The 24,249-nt window shown below is 36.7% G+C and overlaps 2 protein-coding genes across 3 annotated transcripts in view; one reads left to right on the top strand and one right to left on the bottom strand.

Annotated features, from left to right (window-relative positions):
• Positions 1–5,999, top strand: part of Gli (carboxyl ester lipase-like protein Gli) — a 151,747-nt gene extending 145,748 nt beyond the window's left edge. For both annotated transcript variants that reach the window (XM_083133930.1, XM_083133929.1), the window contains exon 12: positions 954–5,999. In XM_083133930.1, the coding sequence (XP_082990056.1) occupies positions 954–1,218 (265 nt within the window). In that variant the 3' untranslated portion in view covers positions 1,219–5,999. The remainder of the gene's footprint in view (positions 1–953) is intronic.
• A 9,829-nt stretch (positions 6,000–15,828) lies between these two features.
• LOC145996886 (armadillo repeat-containing protein 3-like) lies at positions 15,829–23,655 on the bottom strand. The gene is made up of 2 exons (XM_083133441.1): positions 23,475–23,655; positions 15,829–18,584 (listed from the first exon to the last, which is right to left on the bottom strand). The coding sequence occupies exon 2, from the start codon at positions 18,519–18,521 to the stop codon at positions 16,008–16,010; it is 2,514 nt and encodes an 837-aa protein (XP_082989567.1). The 5' UTR covers positions 18,522–18,584; positions 23,475–23,655; the 3' UTR covers positions 15,829–16,007.
• Between the last annotated feature and the right edge of the window lie 594 nt (positions 23,656–24,249).

The raw sequence follows: 24,249 nt of genomic DNA, 5'->3' as shown, positions 1-24,249 counted from the left end.
GTTTGAGCTCCGTTTAAGCTGAAAATTGGTGCAAATTGCAATAACGACCCCTTCGAAATAACGACCCTTTTCCCGGGAACTGTGAAAGGTCGTTGAATCGAGAGTTGACTGTATTCATGGTTCTTTCTTTAGTTTGATACAGAATTATTAGACTTTACTCATCATGCCTGTAGTATGACTGGTAACAGTTGATTGGCTTACTTGTTTCTAGCCTTTTGGAATTTTCCCTTGTTGTTCAATACAGAGCTCATTCTTTTCTCAGATAAATTTGCATCTTACACACTTTTGTAATTGCCGCAGACCCCGTGGCCGAGTGGTTAGCACATCACGCTGCGATGCTAGGGGTCCCGGGTTCGAATCCCGCTCGGGCTTGGTTGTTTGTGAACAATCAATTTTATCCCTCATCCCCATCTTCGCAAATTAGCCAAGAGCCACAAAACACGAAGTAAAATTAAAACAAATCAATCAATCAATCAAACACTTCTGTAATCGCAGTTGGGTTGTATAATTGTGTGATTTCTGGCCTTGTAACCCAAAAAGTGACATCACAGACTTGTTCTAAATTGATCTCCAGAGATTGGGGACAACCATTTGTGTTGTGTTCGTCAACAGACTATCCCCGGCCCCTGTTGCAGAGTGAATACACTATGGCACCAGGGGGGGCCAGGTTTGAATCCCAGCCTGGGCATGGGTGTTATTTGTGAGCATTCCTTCATTATTTTCATCATATCATCGTCATTGTGTTTAGCCAAAACTGGCAGAAAAGTAATGTTAAATAACAAAAATGAATCAATGAATGAACAGCCTTTTGAAAGTGGTGACAGCAGGGTCTTGAAAATGACGTATACTTCCTCTAGTACCATGGAATTTGTATGTATACTAGTTTTAACTGTTTGTGCACTGTGAATTAATTACATTTTGCATGTGTTAAGTACATGTTTTGTTTGTTAAAGAAAATCAGACCTTTACTATGCTGGGGACCTACAGCCAGATGACGTTGAGGTGTCAGAAAATCACCACGTGAATGATTACGAATACCGAGATGCACCGAGTGAACCAAGGTACAAAGAAAGCAGCTCAACAGATGCAAGGAAGGCTGCGAGTAAAGACTCCCTAAGGACCGAGAGTCCTTACTCCCTCAAGGAGACCCCCAGCGGGAAGGAGAGAGTTCCCGTCCCCATCAAACAACGCCATGCTGTGCCTCAGACTGAAGTTTGAGTGTCTTTCAAATCTCCATCCACATCTGCTGTTATTAATGTTATTTGTTTTCCACAGCGTGATCTCATTTTTACTTAATAATTTTGTAAACGTGGTTCCACACAAAGGATTACACTGAGGCACATTGTGCCTTGAATGAAACACAGTGATTGCAGGTGTTTCCTTTTAAATGGTGCTGAAGTTTTTTTCTGAAGCACACTTTATGCATATAAGTTAAAATTTAGTTATGGTTTTAGAATCAATTACACTATTTTTATATGTATGATACATATTTATAATGGACTTTTTGCATGTGTAATATATGTGAATTAAATCTTAGATGTATGATAAATTTTACAATTAAAAGGAGCATGTCACAAATTCTGTTGTGAACATGGAATTTATGTATCACATAGCATTCCTTCTGTGTGAAATTCAATGTTCACTGTGGTGAGACAGAGAACGCAACGACTTTCATAAATTGATGTCATGTAATGTGTTCTGTTTGAACTAAGCAGAATAATCGGATCAACTTTTCTTTACTGTACATGTTATTTTTCTACAACTGTGATTTTTACATATAGCCTAGTTTCAATCAGCAATCTGTAGATACTAACATTACATTACATTGATCACAAAGTATAGAGACTGTGGTTCTTCATTAGTATGCACTGTTAATGTTTTGAATTACAATTCTCACCTTGAAGGTGTGGTTGGAGGAGGGAAGGTATCATGTTAGATTTGTTAAGTTTATTTTTAGTAAACTAATTGTCATTTTTTGCGTATTGTAGTTTACCTTGTTGAATGAAGAAGGATCGCATTTGCTGCAATTTTCATGTGCTTTTTGCAATAACAGTACAGCAACAAATTTTCAACATCATCTCTCAGTGTTTAATTGTTGATTTCTTGCAAGGCAGGCCATTGTTGCAGACTAACTAGGCTCTGGCACCTAAACCTGTAGCCAGTATAATCCTTTGTAGGAATTACATTGTGTTATCCATATGTGTTTGTGATTGTCCCTTCGTCCATCATCTCATAGCACCATTCCTCTCCATCGTTGCAATTAGCCAAAACACGGTAGAAAAATGATGCGAAATAACCTCATTCCATTCAGTTCAACCTACAAGGCTTCTTTGTGTATGATTTTCAGCAGAGTTGTTTCTCGAGAGATCAGAGCAAATAATCAATGGTATTCATCATTGTCCAATAATGTTGTATCAGTATATTTGTAATCATTTCATCAGTTTTTATAGAACAAATTTTAAGAACAACTAATGTGGACACGTCATCATTTTAATATTAATTTCCAAAATATGGACAGCTGTTTCAGCAATGTTAAAGCTGGGTCTGTTTTGACATGTAATGTAAAATCACGTAGGGATGGGTCCTTCATGGCATGGTGCATAGCACAGGGGAGCACTTCACTTTTTTACTTTATAGGGATGGATCAGATTAATCAGTATTTTATTGATATCAAGTGATATAGGCATGACGGTTCATCTCTAAAATACGAAATTCTGTCATTGTTATTATTTTTACAAATATAAACGTGTAATTTGTATATTCCAATTGTATAAAATACTAAAATGCATCATGCAACAGCCCTCTGGGGGACCAGGGTCTGCCAAGTGGTTGATAATTGGGTGATTTGTCTGCATATTGCTCCTGTTTTCTGGCTTTCAAAACTGTAGTGTGCAACCTCTTATTTTCACATAGGTGCCCAATTGTCCTCACAATGCTGAGTCAGCACTGACATTTTATGGGCTCCCACTGGGAATCAAACTCTGGACTGCTTGCACCGAAGGCCAAATGGATAGAACGCCACGCAAACGGTCGAGTAGCAGCTGAAATGAGAACCACTCACACAAAAAGACTTACCTTCCGCTTGGCACATAACTTGTAATAACGGACTCTTCGTCTGTCGACGATAACAAAATACTTCAACAATGAACTATTAAGTAAAAATGGATCGTTGTTCATAGCACAGGGCATTATTGAGAGAGAATGTGCAGTTATTAAAAAAAAAAAGTGAAACTAAAGCTTAAAACTGCAACGTATTTAAGATTATTGTATACCTGGAAAAGTATACATCTTGTTCGGATAAATTTGCACGCTACTGTATCTGCAGATCACTGTTTGAAACTAGGCACAGATTTTCATTACTATATAGGAAAGGGTAATGCGTAGGTGCCTCAAAAGTATGGTAGATTAATTCTATTGCACTGTACATTCCACAGATATTCAGGTGAAAAATCTTTATTTGCCTCTCCAGGTGTGAAGCTCATTCCTTTGTATTTGCATAATATTTTTATTTTATGACAGGAACAAGCAGGTAGCTATTATGAGAATATAAATTCTGTGATACAAGATTCCAAGAGCTAGTGAACATTGGTAGCTTTCTGGTATTTTATCTGCATGCATAATGGTTGTTATATCAGTGGTAAGCTGCTTGAATTGTGTTTTAAACAAAAAAATCATGTCATAAGAAGGGTATAATTCATACGTTGAAGATATAGTAATTGCCATCTAGTCATCAGCCTGGGGATGTAGGGACATAAAGGCGTTTATTTGGTTTTCTTTTCTTCCTTGCCTTCTGTAGTGTAGTGATTTTTTTTTTCTCCCATACCGTGTGTGTACTTCTTATCATTTCTCATTGTTATTTGAGTTCAGGAATAAACATACAATTGGCACAGAAAAATTCATGTTTGTACATGTGCCGCTTAAGAGTTTGTGCTAAATTTTAATGTATGCCCCTTTTTTTATGATTGATTGTATACAGCTTTGGGTCTAAATGCCGGCAGATGTGCTCTCACTGCAAAGACAGTGGAACCCCGATTTTATGTTTTTTTGTGGAACCAGAGTGAAAAAAAATCTAAAATGCAGGAAAATAAATTTTGGGATTCCACTGTATAATCTTATGACACACTGCCCACTTTTTCACCTCAAATTTTCACTCGTAAGAAAGTTGAACAAAGTTCACCCAAGTAAAACTATTCCATCGTTAGCTACTTACGTGTTGTATATTTTACAACAGTAATGTAGATTTTTATGTTAATTTGTCTATTTTTAAAAATATATAAACATTATTGAAGAGAACCTGGTGCTGATCACATCACCTCCAACATGACCAAGATCAAGGATGTAAGAGGCCCTACCTCATCCCACAAATGTGCCTTCATGGCACGGTGCTATATGCAGGGAGAACTTTACCTTTGCCATACCTTATTCAAGAGAGTAAAGCAGAGATTGAACAAACTAATTTAATTCTTAGCCTTACACCAATATCAATAGGCAATTAATAGACTTTCACATAACTCAATTTGGTGCTCCTCAAAACATACATCATCAAGATTTCCACAATTTTCTCATCTTGATATTTCACTTTATTGTCCACTTATGCACAGAAAGGCTAGTCGGGATTGGACCCACAATTTAAAGCAAGATCCAAACCACTGTGTGCCTCCACCAGGCATTGAACCTGGGACCCCTTGATTACATGGTGACAACGTTACCATCAGGGAGGCTCACTCCCTTGGGATACAACAAAGAGACAGAAACACCTATATCAGAGAATTTATGTATAATAACAATTACAAGTTTGTGATGTCTGCTCCATGGATAATCATACATATCTCAAGACAATAGTTAGATTCAACCCTCAGTTGCGCCTGTACCTTCGAACATGCACTGATCGTCAATGAACTGTTATAACACTTAAGAATAAGGGAGCCAGGGGTTCCGGGTTCGAATCCCAGCCTAGATATGGGTGCTCTTTGCAAGTGTCCCAACATATCATCACCCATCCTGATCTTCACGATTAACCAGAAGTGGTAGAAAAGTGAAGTAAAATAAACCAAATCAACAACATTAAGAATGATTGTGGGTGATGTTGAGTTTCTTTTTGAATACCCTGTATAGCACTTGAACAATTAACCTCACTTGTGCACCATATGCAACAGCAAAGGGAAGGAACTAAGCATCCAGTACTACAAAAGAAAGTTGTGAAGGTAAATTGTAAGAAAGAAAGGAAAGGTTCCATTTTCAGATACTGAAATGTACCATACATTACCAGAGATTAGGAATGGTAAAATATAAGTTGTCTTAAGTTTTTTTTCTTCCTGTCTGACCTCATGAAACATCATAACATGATAAAAATTTGAGGTAAAAGAGAGAAACGTTTGCCAAAAGTTGGACCTTAATCTGTAATGTTAAATGTATTTATAATTCTTTACATCTTTTTTTTTAAAAAAATGAGCCATTTGTTCCATGGTTTAACCACAATTGAGTGCTAGATTTAATCATGAACATGTTTCATTAGATGTAAATACTCTGTCATTGTGCATAGTAAGTAACAATTGACAGTGGAAGAGTACTTAGACTATATGACCACTCTGGTCTGCATGATGATTTTTATGAACTAGTATTTTTTAAGGTGTAGTACCATGCAGATAGAAGAAAAACTGATAAAACCAAAGATATTTTTTACTTTTACAAGTACAATTTTGAATAAGAATAAACATTCCATTTTCAGAGTATGTATTATGTACACGAGAGTAAATGAATTCAGTGCAATGTATTTATTGTATGTTACCAGTCTCAGAACTAAAATGCAATTGATAAGAACACATTACTCCATGAACAGGATAGGCCTAAATAATCTTGAGGTGTATGTTTCTTGCAGGCCGATTTGTAAATATGCACATCTGTGGCCATTTGGGGTGTAAGTAATGAAAATGTATTTATTAAGAAGAGAAAGATAGAGGTAACATTGATTGTAATAGAAAATCACCATAGTTGGGTTCACTGCACCCCTTAAAATTAAGTAACATTTTAATTGTATGTACATATCACACTCTTTCAATGCATATTCAATGGCATCTTTGTTTCTTGTTGGACTTTGTTTTTGAGATATAACTAATAATGTTTTAATGAACAACAGTTGATAGTATTTTGGAAGCTGCAGTTTATTGCATTGAAGTCTGTCAGGTTCACCATAATTTTGACTACTGGCAGCTCAGGTGCATAAAATGCATGCATAATTGTATGACGTCAGTATGGTGTACTTTCATCTATCTATCAGGGGAATAATCCATATTTTTGACAGTGCATTAAGATTAGGGCTGAGCCGATGCCGATACCAAGGGTATCGGTTGATATTTTTGCACTATTCGATACCATTGTTTTTGAGTCACTAGAAGCGCAGCCAAAACCAGCATTTGTCTCTTTTCAAAGGTTCGTTCACCTTTTCCAACTTACCTTTGGCTTTGAAAAGAACTGAAAAATACGTATTTGTGCATTTGTAGAATCCATACGCAGATAAGACTCGCGGTCAAGTATCTTGCAAATCAACGGTAACGTGAAATTATCCCCGTAGGAGTTCCATCGAAGTCTACCAGGCTTTGTTCCCACAGATGCAGTCTCGTGTAGCAATAATCCAAATAAGGTCTAGGTGCCAACAAGGCATTATGTATTGTGGACATCTCTCTCCTAAGAGACCTTCCACAGTCAAAACAGTCGTCGCCCACGTGGTGGACTTGTCTCAGACATAGTAAGTAGCATATTCCTGGAAATTCAAATACCTGGGCTAATCTCCTTTTCCTTTCCAACTTGAGACTTTTGTTTGTCCCAACCTGGATAGCTGGGTTTCAGGCATGTTTTGACACAGAGATGCAGCAGGGGAATAATGTTCTTTCAACAACAGATGATGGCAGATACTTTGTGGAATGTGTAGTGATGGATTTGAATTTTCCTCCATGCCAATGGATAGAACTTTGCAGTTACCTTTTTTTTTAGAAGTCATTTGCCGAAAGTATATATGTCGAAAGCAAAGTCACGCCGGAATATCACTGTACTGAAGTTAATTGCCTGATATAGAAGCACGAGACTGGTTAGTTATCTCTCAGCCTCCCCGATGGCATAGTGGTAACGTCGTCACCTTGTAATCAAGGGGCCCCAGGTTCGATACCCGGTGAGGCACATAGTGGTTCGGATCCCACTTTAAACTGTAGGTCCAGTCCCGATTACCCTCACTGTGCATAAAGTGGACTTAAAACAATCAGTTATCATTTTCTCCTTACATTTCATTTACAAATGTTTATTCTCTATGTTAAAGGACAAAAAAGTGAGACGAGATTGGTTTTACATTACAGCTTTACTGTTAGTTTTAGACGTTGTGTCCGGCCGGGGCTGGTAAATCGCCAATTATAATTATTCATGTGTTTATGGATGATTTAAGGTTAGTTCGGGAAGATTGATCCCTTATTTTTAGAGGGGGTGGGGGACGATGACACGACTATCTCGATCTTAGCATCTTATAATATTTCTCTCATATTTGAAACATCTGATCGATTGTCACTGATCTAAAAAAGACTGTATACTTAAGATGCATCATTGCAACAGCGCACACACATAGATATATATATATAAAAAATAGCCTTTGTTATTTTAAATTGGAATTTTAAAAGTATCGGTATCGGTGCGAGTATAGGTTCAAAGTGGTATCGGCTCAGCTCTAATTAAGATATCAAGTGTGCACCCTTTGAAAACGGTTGTATCTTATCGAACACTGTATAGTTTATCTATGTTTTTATTCAGTGTTAATGTAGGATAGCATTATTTTTCACTATATTTGTACATAAATGGCATTGTACAAAGGAGCATCTTGGGAACTTTTTAAATGTTAAGTCATGTAAGATTGTTTTTAACAAGGTGAGTTCCTTTATCACACATGTTCATAATTGATATATTCAAGGGACCAATTTAATGAGATGAATTGTTGTTTTAGCTTTGAATTTCTAATCATTTTATTTTAATATATATATATGTATTCTTGTGTGTTTTTTTATGGCTATCTTAACAAAAAAATGTTCCTATAAACAAAATGAAGTCACTGTTTTGTTATCAAAATGCAGGAAATATTGTTGGTTTTGTTTTAAATTTTGAATAATTCTCTACACAATTTGTTCCCTTGTACGTGTCAAACTCCGTCCATAATATACATTCAGTTATAATGTTAACATACTATATCTATAGTGGTCTTCAGAGGTTTAAGTGTGGAGTTTCAGGGTTGAAATATATATGTACCACTGTTGGTTCAGTATTTTTATTTCAATTTTCAAAAACTGCAACAGGAGAAAAATAATCAAGAAATGATATGAAATATAAAAATAAATATACTGTTGAAACTGATATATATAAAAAAAAGATAAGAATAAACTCATTCCCAGAGATTCAGTAGTATTTGTGTGGAGTTCAGGTACAAGTTTACCACCTACACACTGCTTCTCAAGCCCAGCAAGCAAAAAAGCAGTAGGGGAGCTCTTGTATCGAGACGTGAAAAATGCTGTGGGGGAAAGATGTGCCTTTTTGTTGGACCACCTCCTGTTTCTCCTGCCATGATTACAATGCCACACTTGAATCGGATGATGAGAGGTCTCCACTGCATGAACGTAACCGAAGAAGCTTTCTGCCTCTGTCCCCCTCTTACAATGCTACAGTACTGCTGCATACTCTGCAGTCCGTATGTGCATATGAGTGCACTGTTTGATAAATACAGCAGGTCTACCATACCTGATGTAAGCTTTAAGCTGTGACATCAGCATCGTTTTGTAACATTCCTGAAGGACATTTTCAGTTGTATTTAATGGTGTAAAAGGTACAAGTTTTTGGCATCAGGATATTGTATGAATTTGATTTTTTTATATTTATGGAATGCCATTTTCTTGTGACCATTTTGATCTGTCTATAGATCACCTCTCTCTCTCTCTCTATGTCAGCCCTGTAGCTAGATATTTTGGTGTCCTAGGCAGGATTATGGATTGGTACCCTCCCCTCACTCTACCAAGTCCCTTCCCCTATCTTAACCCTCAGTACGGTCCTACTTTATGTTTCCTTTTTAATTAAAAACTACCATTAAAGTGTGTTCTAGATGTGTAATATATTTAATTCCATTTTTCAATTATTACTAGTATAAATTTCATAGAGATTTACTGATTACATTTGTAAAATATTAATTTCAATCAGTAATGAGAACTTGATAGCAGGATAGTGCCAATCATTGTACACATATAAAGATTATTTTCAGTATTTTTTGTGTTTTAGATAGAGGTGTAGGAGTGTGCCAAGAAATGTGTGTGTATGAATTATTTATAACTTTTTGTCAATAAATGTGAGTGGATTGAAACACATTGAACTTGTGACTTGTGGGGATTTTTACAAAAGTGCACTTATATTCAGGTAACCACTAACATACATTAATACATTTGTGTGATAAATGTGAAAATTATTACGCAATCATCAGACAATAATTATTATTTTATGTTCACATGCAAATGTTAAATTTGAAATATTTACATTGTTGGTTAGTGATTTTTAGTTATTAGTAAGAAGTCCATAATAATAATTATTATTATAATAATATCAGTTATCTGTAATAAAATAAAATGTATAAATTCAGCATATGATTTTTCAAGTAAGACTGACACTATTGTTTGACAAGAACTTATCGCAGCAAAATATATTTGATTCTAAAATTTTTCACATGGGTTTTCCCCTTTCTATTTTGAGTTTTTGGATGATTTTATAGTTTTTGTATCATATATTGTGCAAAAGCACATTGTGACTTTTTCACAAATGCTGACAATGAATGAATAATTTTGTAATATCTATTTGTGTACTAAGTGTCTTGTAAATACATATTAACAGAAATAAAAACATGTTTAATAACTTCCTCCTATGCTTTTTTTTTCAAGGGAGAGGGACTTATGGAATACTGAACATAGTCAACTGGTTGCAAAATAGCAAGTGGTAGGGATGAGACATCAATCATACGTATATTGGTAAATTTGCCAATTTTCTGAAATTTAGTGCAAACTTCTGCTATTGTCTTATTTTGATGAATGTAAATGTATAATTTGTATCCCCCTGATGTGAAGTTAAAATATACGGTTCATTTTTCGAAAGAATACCTGATACAGTCCCCTTGGTTACATACATTGATTTATGGGTGGTAAGCAAACAAATCAGGCTCTTCATGATATTTTCGCAATTTTATATCTGATCAATAGAATATCAGTATTTTTTTTATCTGTACATGATCACAGAATGTCTACCAGTCTGCAAATCCTGGAAAAGTCAGGGAATTTACTTTTTATGGAAATGTTCATTTCAATACCTAACATTCTATGCTCAATATGACAAGGACTTAATAAGTTGGAACGTAATGTGGCATTGCAAGAGTTAATAGTGTTTTTGGTTAAACATGGATTTTAAAATGGGAAGCAGAAGAAAACTAATGGGGTGCACCCTCTCAGCGCCACTCCTGCTCTATGAGGAAATAAATGCAACTAAATAGGCAGGAAAATTTAATAAGTATAAAGCACAATTTTTAAAAAAATCTGAAGTTCAAATGCGAAAGAAATTGAATTCCTTGATTTTTCTAACCGTGGGGTCGTAGTACTCTAGTACAATCCTGTGGACTACATCTTTGTTAAAATCGTCCAATTGTTCCCATTTATTACTCTTGCTTCGTGAACAAAGCCAATGTTCACACTTCGAGCCTCTGCCAAAGTTAAAGTACTGCTTGTATGTTGTACAGACTTTTCAGAAATCCCGCAAGCTTCCAACGTCAGTTTTTGTATTTGTGCAAAGTTGTTGTTCCTTGCTGTTTTGTTATATGCAAGATTTCTGAAAAACGTGTAAACATTTCCAATGATTTGTTTTTTAATGTCCGTTTGACAGGCACATCCACCACCTACACTTCCACCTGCTAATGCACCACAAGTAGGATGCTGCTGCTCAGTGTCATTCATAATGAATACAAAACCAAATAATCTGTACACAATACACCAGCGAAGATGCAATCAACTGGGTACATAAAAAGACCAAAGTGTCAACTGAGCAGCTTACAAGAACTGTGGCAACTCTAGAGGGTCAGAGGTGTGGAGTAGACAAGGAGAAGCTCTGAAAACACGTGACCTTGACGACTATTTTCATGCAGAGAGCATTAGAACTTGTCCCTTTCAGTCTACAAAATTTTATTGTTGCATCTCTGGCAGTTTCTAAGCATCAAAAGATGGATCTGGTGCATGGCACATCCAGCTGATAGCAATCACTAAAACTAAAGCTAAGAGCTCAGACAAGGCCCTCCTAACCTAACCACATATGCATTATTAGAACTAAGTGGAATTGTAGGTTAAGAGTGCCAGGGAGCTCAGCAAATAGTTTTAATAACTCTTAGCAGATTTATATTCCCTGCACCAGACCCATCAACCGATATTGAATGGATTAATTGTTGGCATGGCCAGATCAATTGAAGAAGATTTTGTAGAATTGGGTTAATATTTACATTAATATCATTACATGTTTGTACTTATATTCAATTGTTAGATATCTAAGCTTAGACATTTATCATTTGTTGAATTTTATATGTTTGACTGCCAAAGACAGACAGGCACTCTGATTCAGAACCTTTGTATCAGATGTTCCTCTCCACTGAATATTATGTGTGTATCTTTTGTGGTTTCTGAGAAATCAGTGTGCATTGGTCGTTTTTCATAGTTATCTAGAACATCCAATATAAATGTAACAGCAGTCAAATCTTTCAATTTTTTTAAAAATTGAATGGTTTTGGAGTCATTGCCATATTATAAATCTATCAATTGTTGACTTCCAATAGATAAATAGACAGGCCAATAAAAATAATTGGCATATGCCAGATTTTCTAATTTAGAAAATTTTAGTTATTTCCATTTGAGATTTTCAATAATGGGTCAGTTGTCATCAATTGTTTCTCATGGCTGGATCATCAATAAAGTTCATTTATTGGTTATAAATTGAACTACTATTTTGTACAGTGGTCTATATTTTATTTTACTTTGCTTTTCTGCCAGTTTTGGCTAATTGCGAAGATGGGGATGAGTGATGATATGATGAATGGACACTCACAAACAAAACCCGTGGAATCATAGTGTGATGCGTCTTTACAGCTCTCTTAGATTCAGACACACTGACATATGTAAGGGGTAGCTTATGGGGCTGTTACCCCCCCCCCCCCAAATAATTAGAAATCAAAATTTTCAAATGAAAGTAGTAAAGATCTTGGGCAAATGTGGCAAAAAACAAAGTGGTAAATGTAAACTTCCCTTAAAATGACCCTTGATCAACATTTTTCTCTTTAGCCTTTAGAAGGCAGGAGCCTCTCCCACATGGAAGCTTCTACGGCAACAACATTTCAAGCGCATGCTTTTCAAACTTGCCAAAAAAAAAAAAAATGTAACTTGAGAACTAATTGTCATAGAAATTGTCATCAAGAAATCTTTCTTGATTTTCTTCGGAAAGACAAGAGCTTCTAGCGGAGGTGAAATTTATACATTGTGCCTCCCAGTAATTAGTGTGTAAGGAAGAAGAAGAAAATCGATTTTTTTTAAAAAAATTGGCATTTGGCATGGCACACCCGTGGCCACAATAGACCGAAGTGAATAAAAAAAAATTGTACTATGCAGCAGTGGTACACTTCTACAACCATGCAAAGTTTCATTGAAAACAGAATTATAATTCTTGTGGAAAAAAATGACAACAATTTATAAGAGCAGCAGAAATGATGAGTTAATTGCTGCTACATGCTGGGGGCAAATTTAAAAAATCAGGACTTCGCCCCGCATCCCCCTGGAACGTAGATCGTCACAAGTCGCTTGAAGTGTTGCTTTTTATACCTTATTACATGTGAAATTTAAAATTTTCAAACAAAAAAAAAACTGGTTTAGGAGATAAAGGAATTTTTATAAATCTATCCCATAATATTACAAGGGTAACAAAACTTTTTGAATCTCGGCTTGTTAACAACAGAAACAATGGATGTATTGTATACCTTCATATGTATACTAATGAACAAAAAATACAGAACTGAAATATCATGTGTAGGTTTCAATATAAGGTGTGTCAATTACTGGTGCATGGAGGTGGTATCGATTAAAAGCAGCCACCCACTAAATGTTAAACAACTTTCAAAACAAAGGTTAAAAATGGTAATTACCAAATATTGGATATCCCGCCCCCTTTAGAATGCAGCTATGTAATATTCAGCATTACAATAGCAGCCCCTTCAAAAAAAAAATCATGCATATGCTAATCTTCAGAGATAGAAATAGTTGACAGATGGACAGACAGCCATTACCATCATATAAGGGTACCTTTCTCCAGCTTTTGTTTTATTAGTAACATAATATTATGTATTGTAGACCTAAAATTCCTTGAGTCTATTTATTTTTTTAAAAAAAAGGAACTGAAATGGCTTACACCCCATGGTGACCTTGCCTATATATGCTTCAAGTTTCTATAATTGCTTCTTTCACTGTAAGATGAATGTGAAGAGAATGTGACACACTTTGTATGTGTATAATTTTTTCTCAAGGACAATAAATAAAACATGTAAAAGTTTGAACCTTTGTTTGGTTATCATATCAATGAGATTAAAGTGAACCTCGATTAGCAAATTTAGCCGATTTTCACAAGATTTCTGTATTTGACTTTCTAATTTGTACTTTTTTCTACTTATGAATATTCTCAACTGTATTGTTGACTTGTAAGTAAAAATTAGAAGATCGATATAAGAAAAGCATGATGGGATGTTCTAGTCAGTTTAGAATGCAGACCTTATGAAATCCATTGCATCATTCTGTGCAAAGGTACCAGCCTGACAGCTTGAACTGAATTGACACGTATTGAAATTTGTATATCTAAGCAACTGAACCGATCTGAGAAGATCAAAAAGAAAAATCAAGGTCAGTTCAGATTTAGAATTCAGTGCGTTAACAGTAAAGTCGCAAGAACACAGGTATGTAGCTGGAGGTCTTTTCTATATACAGGGTGTTTCAGTGACCATGTTACAGACTTGCAGGGATGATGGAAGGGAACAAATGCAATAAAATGAGATGGAGAACCCTGGTCCGGAAATGCCCCAGTCAAAAGTTACAAGCCAAAACCTTCGAAGGGCAGGCAACCATGCACAACGTGGAAAGGAAACCATAAAAATAAGGGAAAGAATCCACTGTGCATACCCTGGAGAAGACGTAATGTCAAACTCGACGTGTGTAGTCTGGAAGCACGAGTGTTGCAGCTGCAATCAGTGCAATGGAGCATACCCTAGAGGAACTGGCTGATATGGTGTTTGTGTATGGACAAGCAAATGGGAACTGTAGGGAAGCAGAAAGGTTGTATCGGACCACATATCCATGGTGCAGACATACAGCGCACACCATGTTTCCCAGACTTTTCCAACGATTACAGGAAACGGGGCAAGTGCGACCTCAATTCCACAAGCAAGGAGGACAAAGACCTGCAAGGACACATGACCTTGAAGAAGCAGTGCTGGATCGGGTGGAAGGACAACCATCCATTAGTACATGGGCTGTGGTACGTGGAATTGGTGTGGCCCATAGTACTGTTTGGAAAGTTCTGAGAGAGCAACAGCTGCACCCTTATCATCCACAGCATGTTCATGCCTTGGGTCCAGTTGATTTTGCACCCCGTGTCGTGTTTAGTGAATGGTTACTGCAGCGCTGTGTGGTCAACCCCCATTTCCATGCCTATGTGCTTTTCACTGATGAGGCATGTTTCACGAGAGACGGAATGCTGAATAGTCGCAATAGCCATGTATGGGCCAATGAAAATCCCTGTGCCACAATCGTGAAGGGCCATCATGACAGATTTGCTGTAAACATGTGGGTGGGCATTGTCGGCGAACATTTAATAGGTCCGTATCTTTTACCGCTACGATTAACTGGACCAGTGTACACTGTGTTTCTGAGAGACATTCTCCCTGAGTTATTCTAACATGTCCCACTTCTTGTTCGTCAACGCATATGGTTTCAGCATGATGGGGTCCCGGCCCAGTTCGTAGCTGGTGCTCGTGATATTTTGACGCAGACCTTCCCACAATGGTGGATAGGGAGGCGCAGACCTGTTGCTTGGCCTGCCCGTTCACCTGATCTGACTCCACTTGATTTTTGTTTTGTGGGGGCATATCAAAAGTGTTTTCTACGATACACCTGTGATTAATGTAGAGGAACTCTTGGCAAGAATCCTTGCAGCCTGTGATCTGGTTCGAACAACTCCTGGAATATTAGAGCGGATGCAACAGATCTTATTGGGATGGTGTCATGCCTGTATTGATAATAATGCTGTAATAATGGGTGCATTAAAGCCACTACAGTGATTCTTCTGTGTTTGTTTTCCACTTCCCCAGATGGCTTGTAATTTTTAACTGGGGCATTTCCGGACCAGGGTTCCCTATCTCATTTTGTCGCGTTTGTTCCCTTTCATCATCCCTGCAAGTCTGTAACACGGTCACAGGAATACCCTGTATAGATCCCGATAAGGAAATGACAAATAAGGCGGGGAGGAAACAATATATATGTAGATCCTAAAACTAATAACAATAAAACCATTGAAGTGAGTGAACATTTTATGTACTCAATGTTTTAACATGTGAAACGTGCGAATGCATTCAGAAATTATAATGTTCAATCACTACATGTAGGCTTATTGTTATTAAGTCTGGTATGAAACTGTAACTACAAAATCTGCAAAGACTTATTGAGCCTAAAATTAATTACATTGAAATTGCCAAATTTGTATTAATAATTAACATGTTGAGTGAAAATAAATACAGTTTTTCAAGGTTCAACAGCAAAATTCGTATCTGTATATACTGAAACTTACTACAAACGCTACTGGTTAAATGCACTACAAAATTACATAAAGGAAATTACAATATAATTGCCACCAATAAATGCAGTTGACTACATGAGAGTCTAAATAATCTTAGCCATGTACATTTCGCCTTTAGGTGAATCAAGGGCCAGAAGACATCCTACGTCATACATCAAATCAACAATGTAGTTTGGACGAATCATGTGAGTTGGATATCCTTCACTGTCTTCTGGTAAAACAGTGACCTCCACCCATGTTCTGTCATAAGGACCTCGAACGAGAGCACAGGGAAAGCCTACTTTATCCGCAAGGACTTTGAATAAGATTGCACGCTCGGCGAAACTGCCTATCCTGATGTATCCAAGAGGAATCAGATTCGTTCCCAGATCTTTCTTAATTTCTGCAAGATGGAGTTCACAGAAGTGATTGATGCATTTCATTTCTTGATCTTGTCCACACATTCTCTCTGCTACAAACTGTGCAATTTCAGATGCTTGTTCTTCTATGCTCGCAAGGTCTGCTGTTCGAGTCTTCAACTCTTCCACATAGCCAATAAGATAAGGGTCAGGGGTCAGACTTGCATGAGGAGTAAGGTCATCTTCTGCAGGAGGAGGCACAACACTAAGCAGGGTTTCTTTTGGTATATGGACGGTGCTTCTGTGCCGTGTTTTCCTGATGGAAATTCTTTTTTGAGCTTCTGTCTGAGGTGACGTTTCTTGTGTAACTTCATACATTATAGACTGTTGCACAACCTCTTGTGTGAAGTTAGCAATGTATATGGGTCTAATTGGGGAGACCGAGAGGGCAAGTATATCTTTCAGCATAGGAAATTTTTCTCCAGCTATTGGCCTTGGTGCAGCATAAAACAAATCGTTCGTGATGTCTGTTGGCTCCAAGCGTCCAGTCAGCGAAAACTTTGCAGAGAGGCTGTTGTTGAATAACGTCCGCATTGTGGACTCCCACACAGGATAGATCTTCATATGCTTTTGTACGACTAGCTCATTGAGAGCTCCGCTCCCAATAAAAGCGGTTGCGACATTTTTATCTGAACCTGCAATTTTAATAGCAGTCGCCGCAGCCAGCTTCAAAGGAACGTTGTTCAAAGTCAGACATTTTGTTATCCATGCCGGTCCTGACATTTTGACAAATAAATCACGTACGCAAGCTTCGCACATGTAACCGCATAGAGCTTCACACGCAGCAATCTTCAACTGGTAACTCCCTTTCTCCAAGCACGACATGAGCGTCTGCATTAGTTGAGGTCCTGCAATTTCGACACGGATATCGTTGTGCACCGACAATATGGTCAAGCAATTTAGTAAATTGACGGATATTTCTTCCTGCGTTCCACTCTGTACAATTTTGTGAATCTCCTGTATGCCATTCTCGTTTCGGAAAATTGCACATGATTCGTTCCCACTCTGCAAGAGGACAGCCAGTGCTTGGGATACAGCTTGTCGTAACACTGGAGGATTTGCCTCTTCTACAAGAAGCAACATGATTTGTTTCACTGGATTATTCTTCATAATGCTCTGCACAGCCTCTGCATGCTTTGCCATCTGTACAATGCCAAGAGCAGCCATCGTTTGTACTCCAGGGCTGGCGTTAAACAATTCATCCACCATGAGAAGCTCTGTACCCTGTTCATACAGTAAAGCACGTGCAAAATCCAGTTTAGCTACCTCTACGATTACTCCCACTGCACTCTCCTGAAGTAAAGGATTTTTTGATTGCCTGATGTAATCTACTAACTTTCTGAATGCATTGATGTGTGCAAGGTATTCAGCATCGGATATAGTCTTAACGAAGTTCTTGAGGATGTTGAGAAGGTCTGTATGCACATCTGACCATTCGCTTTTTTCCAAGATGCCGACTGTTTCCTGTAATCCATTGCTTTCTTTGAAAAGTGCAGCCATGTCAGGGTATTTGGTCAGAATGGAAACTAACTTCATGGCTAGTGTTTGGATTACTGGGTAATCACTCTTAAATAATGCAATTAATGGTTCAAACTTCCATTCAGAGAAATCTCTAAAGCATTCAATTGCTTCTGAATCTTGCAGAATATTATACATAATTTGAATGGAATTTTTCTGGACATCAGGATCTTTTGAATTAGCTAACCTCTGGAATATGACAGGTAGATAGTTGTAATTAAGGAATTCTCGTGTACCTAAGATATCAGCTGTTAGCTCAGCAAGCACCAGTGTAGCAAACTCATGAATGACGACATCTTCGTGTTCCTTCAGCAGTGACATGAAAAGCAGAATGTGGCCTTCGTCAAGCAATATTTTCCTCACCACTGAAGCCTGAGCCATTTGACCAAGGAACTTCATTGCAAATCGCCTCACTGTCACATCTTGATGTGACAAAAGAGGCAACAAATGATGAAGAATTCCAAGCTCGAAAAGTGTTAACAGGTTCTGCTCATCCTTGGTTGCAAATTTATCTAATGCAGAAATTGCACGTACCACCACTGCATCCTCTATGCTGCTTAGGGCAAGGATGGCAGTGTTGGCTGTTTTGCTCTCAATTATTACAGGGTCAAATAAAGTCTTGGATCCATGGGGAGAATCATCTCGATTCTTGCTATCTAATGGTTTTGGCTTTGGTCCCATCGTGTTCGATTTCAGATCATAGAATTGATGTGATTATTGACCAGCACTTTCAAGCAGCAAGACCTGCAACATGAAACATTGCAGTTACTTTTTTAAAGAGAGACATGTGTAAAAAAGCTAAGTAGTCAAATTTATGGAAACAATATTTTTTTTTTGCAAATAATTTCCAGAAACTAACCTCAATATTTGAAAATATTTTGGAGCTATTGCGTAGATTGGTGAGAATGGTACTGCATTGTACTGAAATTAGGAATGATATTGGGTAAAGTTTTATTAGATGTACAAATTTATTCTTGGCCCCTAAATTAATTGACCTATTGTACTTTACTGTTGTGATTGTTCAAATTTGAAATGTCCCTACCATGTTTCGGCACTCCAATACCAACCTAAAAAGGTAGATGATGTAACAAAAAGAAAACAATAATGAGGACAATGTTGTTCGAGAAGCAGCATGTCAGGCACCACATGCCTTTTGCATATCAACTGAACAAAAATGCTATTGAGGAGAAGGGAATTTTTTGTTCGGCTTTGGATGAAGATGATGTATCATACAGCCCCTGCAAGATATGGTTTCAGGAAGGAGACGTCCTGGACAGCCAAAGAAAGTGGAGAATGAAGAAATGGAGCAACTGATGAACGAAAATAAAAAAATCAACATCAACTAATTCATTTGAGTAACAAAGTGGAGAGGAAAAGACCATTTACCGAGAGTGGGACTAGGAAGGTTATATTTCTGTATGATAACGGCAGGCTGAGCATGACAAAATGAACTAAGGAGGTCCTATGTTTGGGTTGGGAAATTCTGCCTAATGCAGCTTATTTCCATGAAATGGCCTCTTTAGACAACTTCCTATTCCGGTTCCTGCAGCATCAGCTAGTAGACTCCCTCTTCAGAAACCTTCAAGAGGTGGGAAATAATATTATTGAGTTTATAGACTCAAACTGCCATTGATGCCCTAAAGATGGCAAGGTGTATAAATTCCAATGAAGATTGCTTCAAGGATTAAAATGTAAGAATATTTTTCATGAATAAACATTTTTTTCTTTAAAAAAGGCTGAGAATTAACTTGTACACCTAATATTTCAAATTTCTTTCAAATATTGACATAAAAGCTCTCACGATTATTCAAGACAAATAAAATAGATTGAAATATATTCATAATTAAATTAGTTGTATGTTTTAATGGTATGCCTAATTATGTATACACATACAAGCTTTTTGTTGGACACAAACACACATAAAGGTTAATATAATGCATGTTATTAGGAGTCATGTGACTTGACTCTGTGACAAAATTGCAGATGCGTTTACATGAGCGAGTCCATGAAAACCAATGAGAACAATGAAGCAGCCACCACAGTTGTCACAACTTGACAAAACATGCCTTGACAGGGTCATTGACAATTGCATGTGCATGGTTGTTCAATTTGTTCTTATTCTAAATGGAAATAGAGTATGTAGAAGTTATGCAACATGAAAGTGTTGTTTCAATTGTTTTGTTAAGTATACAGATCATAGTAAGTTACATGTTCAAATTTGAGGATGACAGTGAAGTTAACATAACAAAACAAATGGGCAAATTGCTTGTGAAAAACCTTTGTTCTGGCTATGATATAAGTCACACTTAATGCACTAATTCTGACACAACTGTAGTGGCAACACCATATAAGTGATATTGCATCCAGTGGCATGAATAACACAGGAAGGAAAAAGCTCTTTAAAGTTAAACAAGTTGTTTTAAATACATATTCCTCCTTACGTCAACAAGACCAAAATAAAACAGGGCATGAGGTGATTTGCCGTCAATGTTCGCACAAACTGTGTCTCGGATGTTGAATGATTTGTGGTTGAGTTTAGGAGGAGAAAACGAGTGTTTGTTGTTTGATGACAAAATAATCTCCGCGGTATTAAAATATATCGCCATGAAAAAAAAAACATGTTAATTATTTGGACGAGGCATGCGTCAACGCGGGTTGTACATTGATTCAACCGTGAGAGCATGCAAAACCACTGCCAGGGCTGAAGCAACCAACGACGTGGGAGGCTGATTGTTTCACGCACTGGCGGCAATGAAGGTTTTGTTGAAGATGCATGTTTACTGTTCTCCGTGCAATGAAAGGGAAGGGTGATTATCACCAAGAAATGGACAGACCAACATTTGGCTCCTGGTTTAGTGAAGTGATTCATAAATTGACACCAAACAGAGAAATAGTAGCAGACAATTCACTACATTGTATATAACAAATCATGCTTTTTTGGTAGTATAAACTTGAAGGGTGTGTATCTTATAGTAAAGTATGTACTGCGAACGAAGCAACCAAGAGTTTCATAAATTTCTTTCTTTCTAAACGAGAAACAATAACTCACTAAATTCAAGAAGGGCCTATCGTTTACTTTTACCTTTGTTTTTTTCTTTTGCGCGTGCTCGACACATACACACATGCCCTCATGTTTCACAGATATTTCGCGATTTATATTAAGTAGGGACACATTTATTACATAATCTATGCACAGAAAGTACTTTAAAAATTGTATGGTTCAGGAGACAAAAAGAAGCAAAAATGCATTCCGCTTGATATGCATGTAGGGGTTTTGATATGTTAAGAGGTTGGCAATACTGCCGATTCTCTCATTGTCTGTGATACGAAGAGCTCGGTGGTTCAGGCAAGACTGGCACGGATGATTCCGAGCTCTGTTCTGGCATGGATTAATACATAAAACCTGCTGCAAACTTAACCTCACGCGGAGCTTAGGAGTTTATTTTGGGCGAGTCCAAGTTGGCTGAATATTATGTACAAATTACTTACATGTGTGTGAAATGAGAAATTCTAATGTCCATTGAGAAATATCAGGGTGGTGGGGGTTGTCCGTTATAAGTCAAGGGTGTCCAGACCCCTTCAGCTCTGCTAGTTAAACCTATGGCAGACAGTAATGTATGAAAATAACTTACAGAATATGCAATGTACCTATAGCCAAATATGCTGAAGCTATCATGACAAGTGCAGGGTCAAGAAACAATGCAGTGACAATACATACCACAGAAAAAGATATACCTGGTTTGAGATGCAACATGTCAGAAGAGTACAGTTAAGCCATAACTTGGTGAAGATAACAATCATGTTAAGGATTTCATTGTGGCATTACTCTTTTGGAATTAGAGCACATATATGGATATACTGTATTTGTATGTACAGTGGAACCACAATTTTACGTTCCTGAAGTTTACATTTTCCTGCATTATACATTCAGTCTTCATGGTCCCAATACAGCAAAATGTTATAAAATTTTCCTCAATTTTACATTTTCCTGCATTTTAACTTTTTTCAGCTTGTCCCCTGAAGAACATATAATCGTGGTTCCACTGTACATAGGCTCTTAGTATGTATGTACATTCACACACACAAAATATGTTATTTGCAAAATAAAGAAATCTTATTGTTCTGCATCATGTTGCCAAGTATCAGTGACCTTTGCACTAACCAGAGCAAGGAGCCAATGAGAAATACTACTTGAGAAACTTGACAGATTACGAATAATGATTAATGATTTTCCACAAGTATTAGGAAGCAGGTTTGAATACTTGAGACAAATTGTGGGAGTAGGTTCGGACATTGGAGAAACAAATTACCACAGTTAGAAGCATCACTAAGTATTAGTTACTGAAGAAATTTTGATATGAAATGTAGTTTGTGGGTAGTGTAGTGTAGTTTTCTTGGTTTACGGTCAATCTTACTTCGACCATGTCAGGATTGGTTATTTAGTTTTTGTTACGTTTGGTTACTTTAGGTTATGCCCAGTAATGCAAGGATCTCTTAACTTGGGCCAAGTGTGTTGTAAGTTTACTTTGTGCACAGATATGCTAATTAAGACTGGGCCTATTGCTCAGTGTATCCAAACCATTCAGCCCCATATGAATAAAACTCAACCACAACACTATGAGGGAAACCTCTAAATTTGGTTAAGTTAGGTTAGAATAGGTTAACCCTTAACTGGTGTGGTGGATGTTAGTTGTGCTAGTAGTGTGGTGCAGGTCAAAATGACCCAGGGTTTCTTTTCTTTATTTTGAGAATATATGATCAAATAATTCTAAAATTGAATTTTTACTAATTACGTTAATGCTAATTAAGTATATAAAACATATTTTTGCTTAAAATTTTTCACACTAAAATGCTCAAAAAATTATCAACTATCATTTACCATATTTTTTCTTGTTTACAGAGACTGATATTTCTGTTCAAATTTCTGAACTCACTAATATTCAAGATAATTGTTCAGTATATAGAATTAAGAAAACAAACATGAATAAGAACACCGACAATCGTAAAATTGTTCATGAATTGAAAAGTTCTTTTTCTCTGCACCACTTAACTTGGGTCACAATATTATGCAAAATCTCACAGTGCATTTGCTATACAAAGGCCATTTGCACTTCTTACAAGCTCAGAAACATCAATTTCAATTTCCACATTATCATTTGACTCTTCATTTTCAACCAAACAATGTATAGCGTCACAATCGTTGGCCAAATTTTTGTTCACTTTTCGTGCCATACCACCAAACGCCATAAAAAATGCTACCGTAAACGATGTGCTGTGGGTCAGATTGACCCAAACTCGCTATTATATGAAAACAATCAAGTGGACATGTCAGGTAGCAACTGCTGTCAATACACACTGCAACAATAAACTGCTACTGAGAACCAGTGTCCTCTACTGGGAAATTCATAAACTATAGAAACGGAAATTCACGCTCGACAGCATTTTGACCCGTTACCACACCAGTTAAGGGTTAAATGTGTTTATTTCAATTAGATTGGGTTTGCTTAGTTTAGTTATTTTAAGTTGGTTAAAGACTGTTTCACTTGGTTGAGTAACAGTTAGATAGCTTACACTACAGTAAGTGTAACTTTCCACAATATTGTTTGCCTTCTTTCCAAGGTCATCTTTACTTACCGTTGCATACACTACAGCTAACCAATTTCTCCATTCCCAATTTTCTTTACTCTGTTTTCTTAACAGTAGAGCTTTTCACTATATGGTATATGGAACTTTTGGTTTCTATCAGTTAAATACATTAATAAATATTACAATGCTGAAGCCACAACATACATAAAAACAGTTAAAGAAAACTGGAACAACAATTGCTGCTGAAAAACACAATTTCACATTGGCTCATTCATTTTGGGGTGAACAACTTTTTAGCCATTTTTGTCCATAAATTTAATGTTTTTTAATGGGTATATGTATTATTTACATAAATATAGTTTTACATTTTTTTTCAAATTTCACAATAGCTATAGCAATAAAACAAAATTATAAACCTGCCAATTTTACAATCACATTTTACAGTTTCTTAAAAATATACAATCCTATTCAAACATCTGGATTCACCCACAAAGTGTCAAATTTACTGGAAATTGTACCTTTAGTTCATGTACAGTTTTGTATAAAACACTTATCCTCCTGTTAAACTTCGGACATTCTAGCATACTGAGATGAGCAAAATGTTATCAAATAAAAATTGGGTTTGTATGTATGTGGACATTTGGGAGCCTGTGGTGAAATATTAGCTAGTTGTGTAATATATAATTACAGATATATTCAAGATTAAATTGTGGATCTAAGTTCTGTGTTATTATAAGACAGTGAATTTATTGAAACGTAAGTTAATATCACATAATCGTGTGATTAAGAAGATAAATCTGTGTTCAAAATCTAGATAGCATGG

Source organism: Lepisma saccharinum, chromosome 13 (assembly GCF_977018435.1).
Source record: "Lepisma saccharinum chromosome 13, izLepSacc3.1, whole genome shotgun sequence".
Taxonomy (NCBI): domain Eukaryota; kingdom Metazoa; phylum Arthropoda; class Insecta; order Zygentoma; family Lepismatidae; genus Lepisma; species Lepisma saccharinum.
The sequence above is the reverse complement of the archived record's forward strand: the minus strand, read 5'-3'. Positions and strand labels throughout refer to the sequence as shown.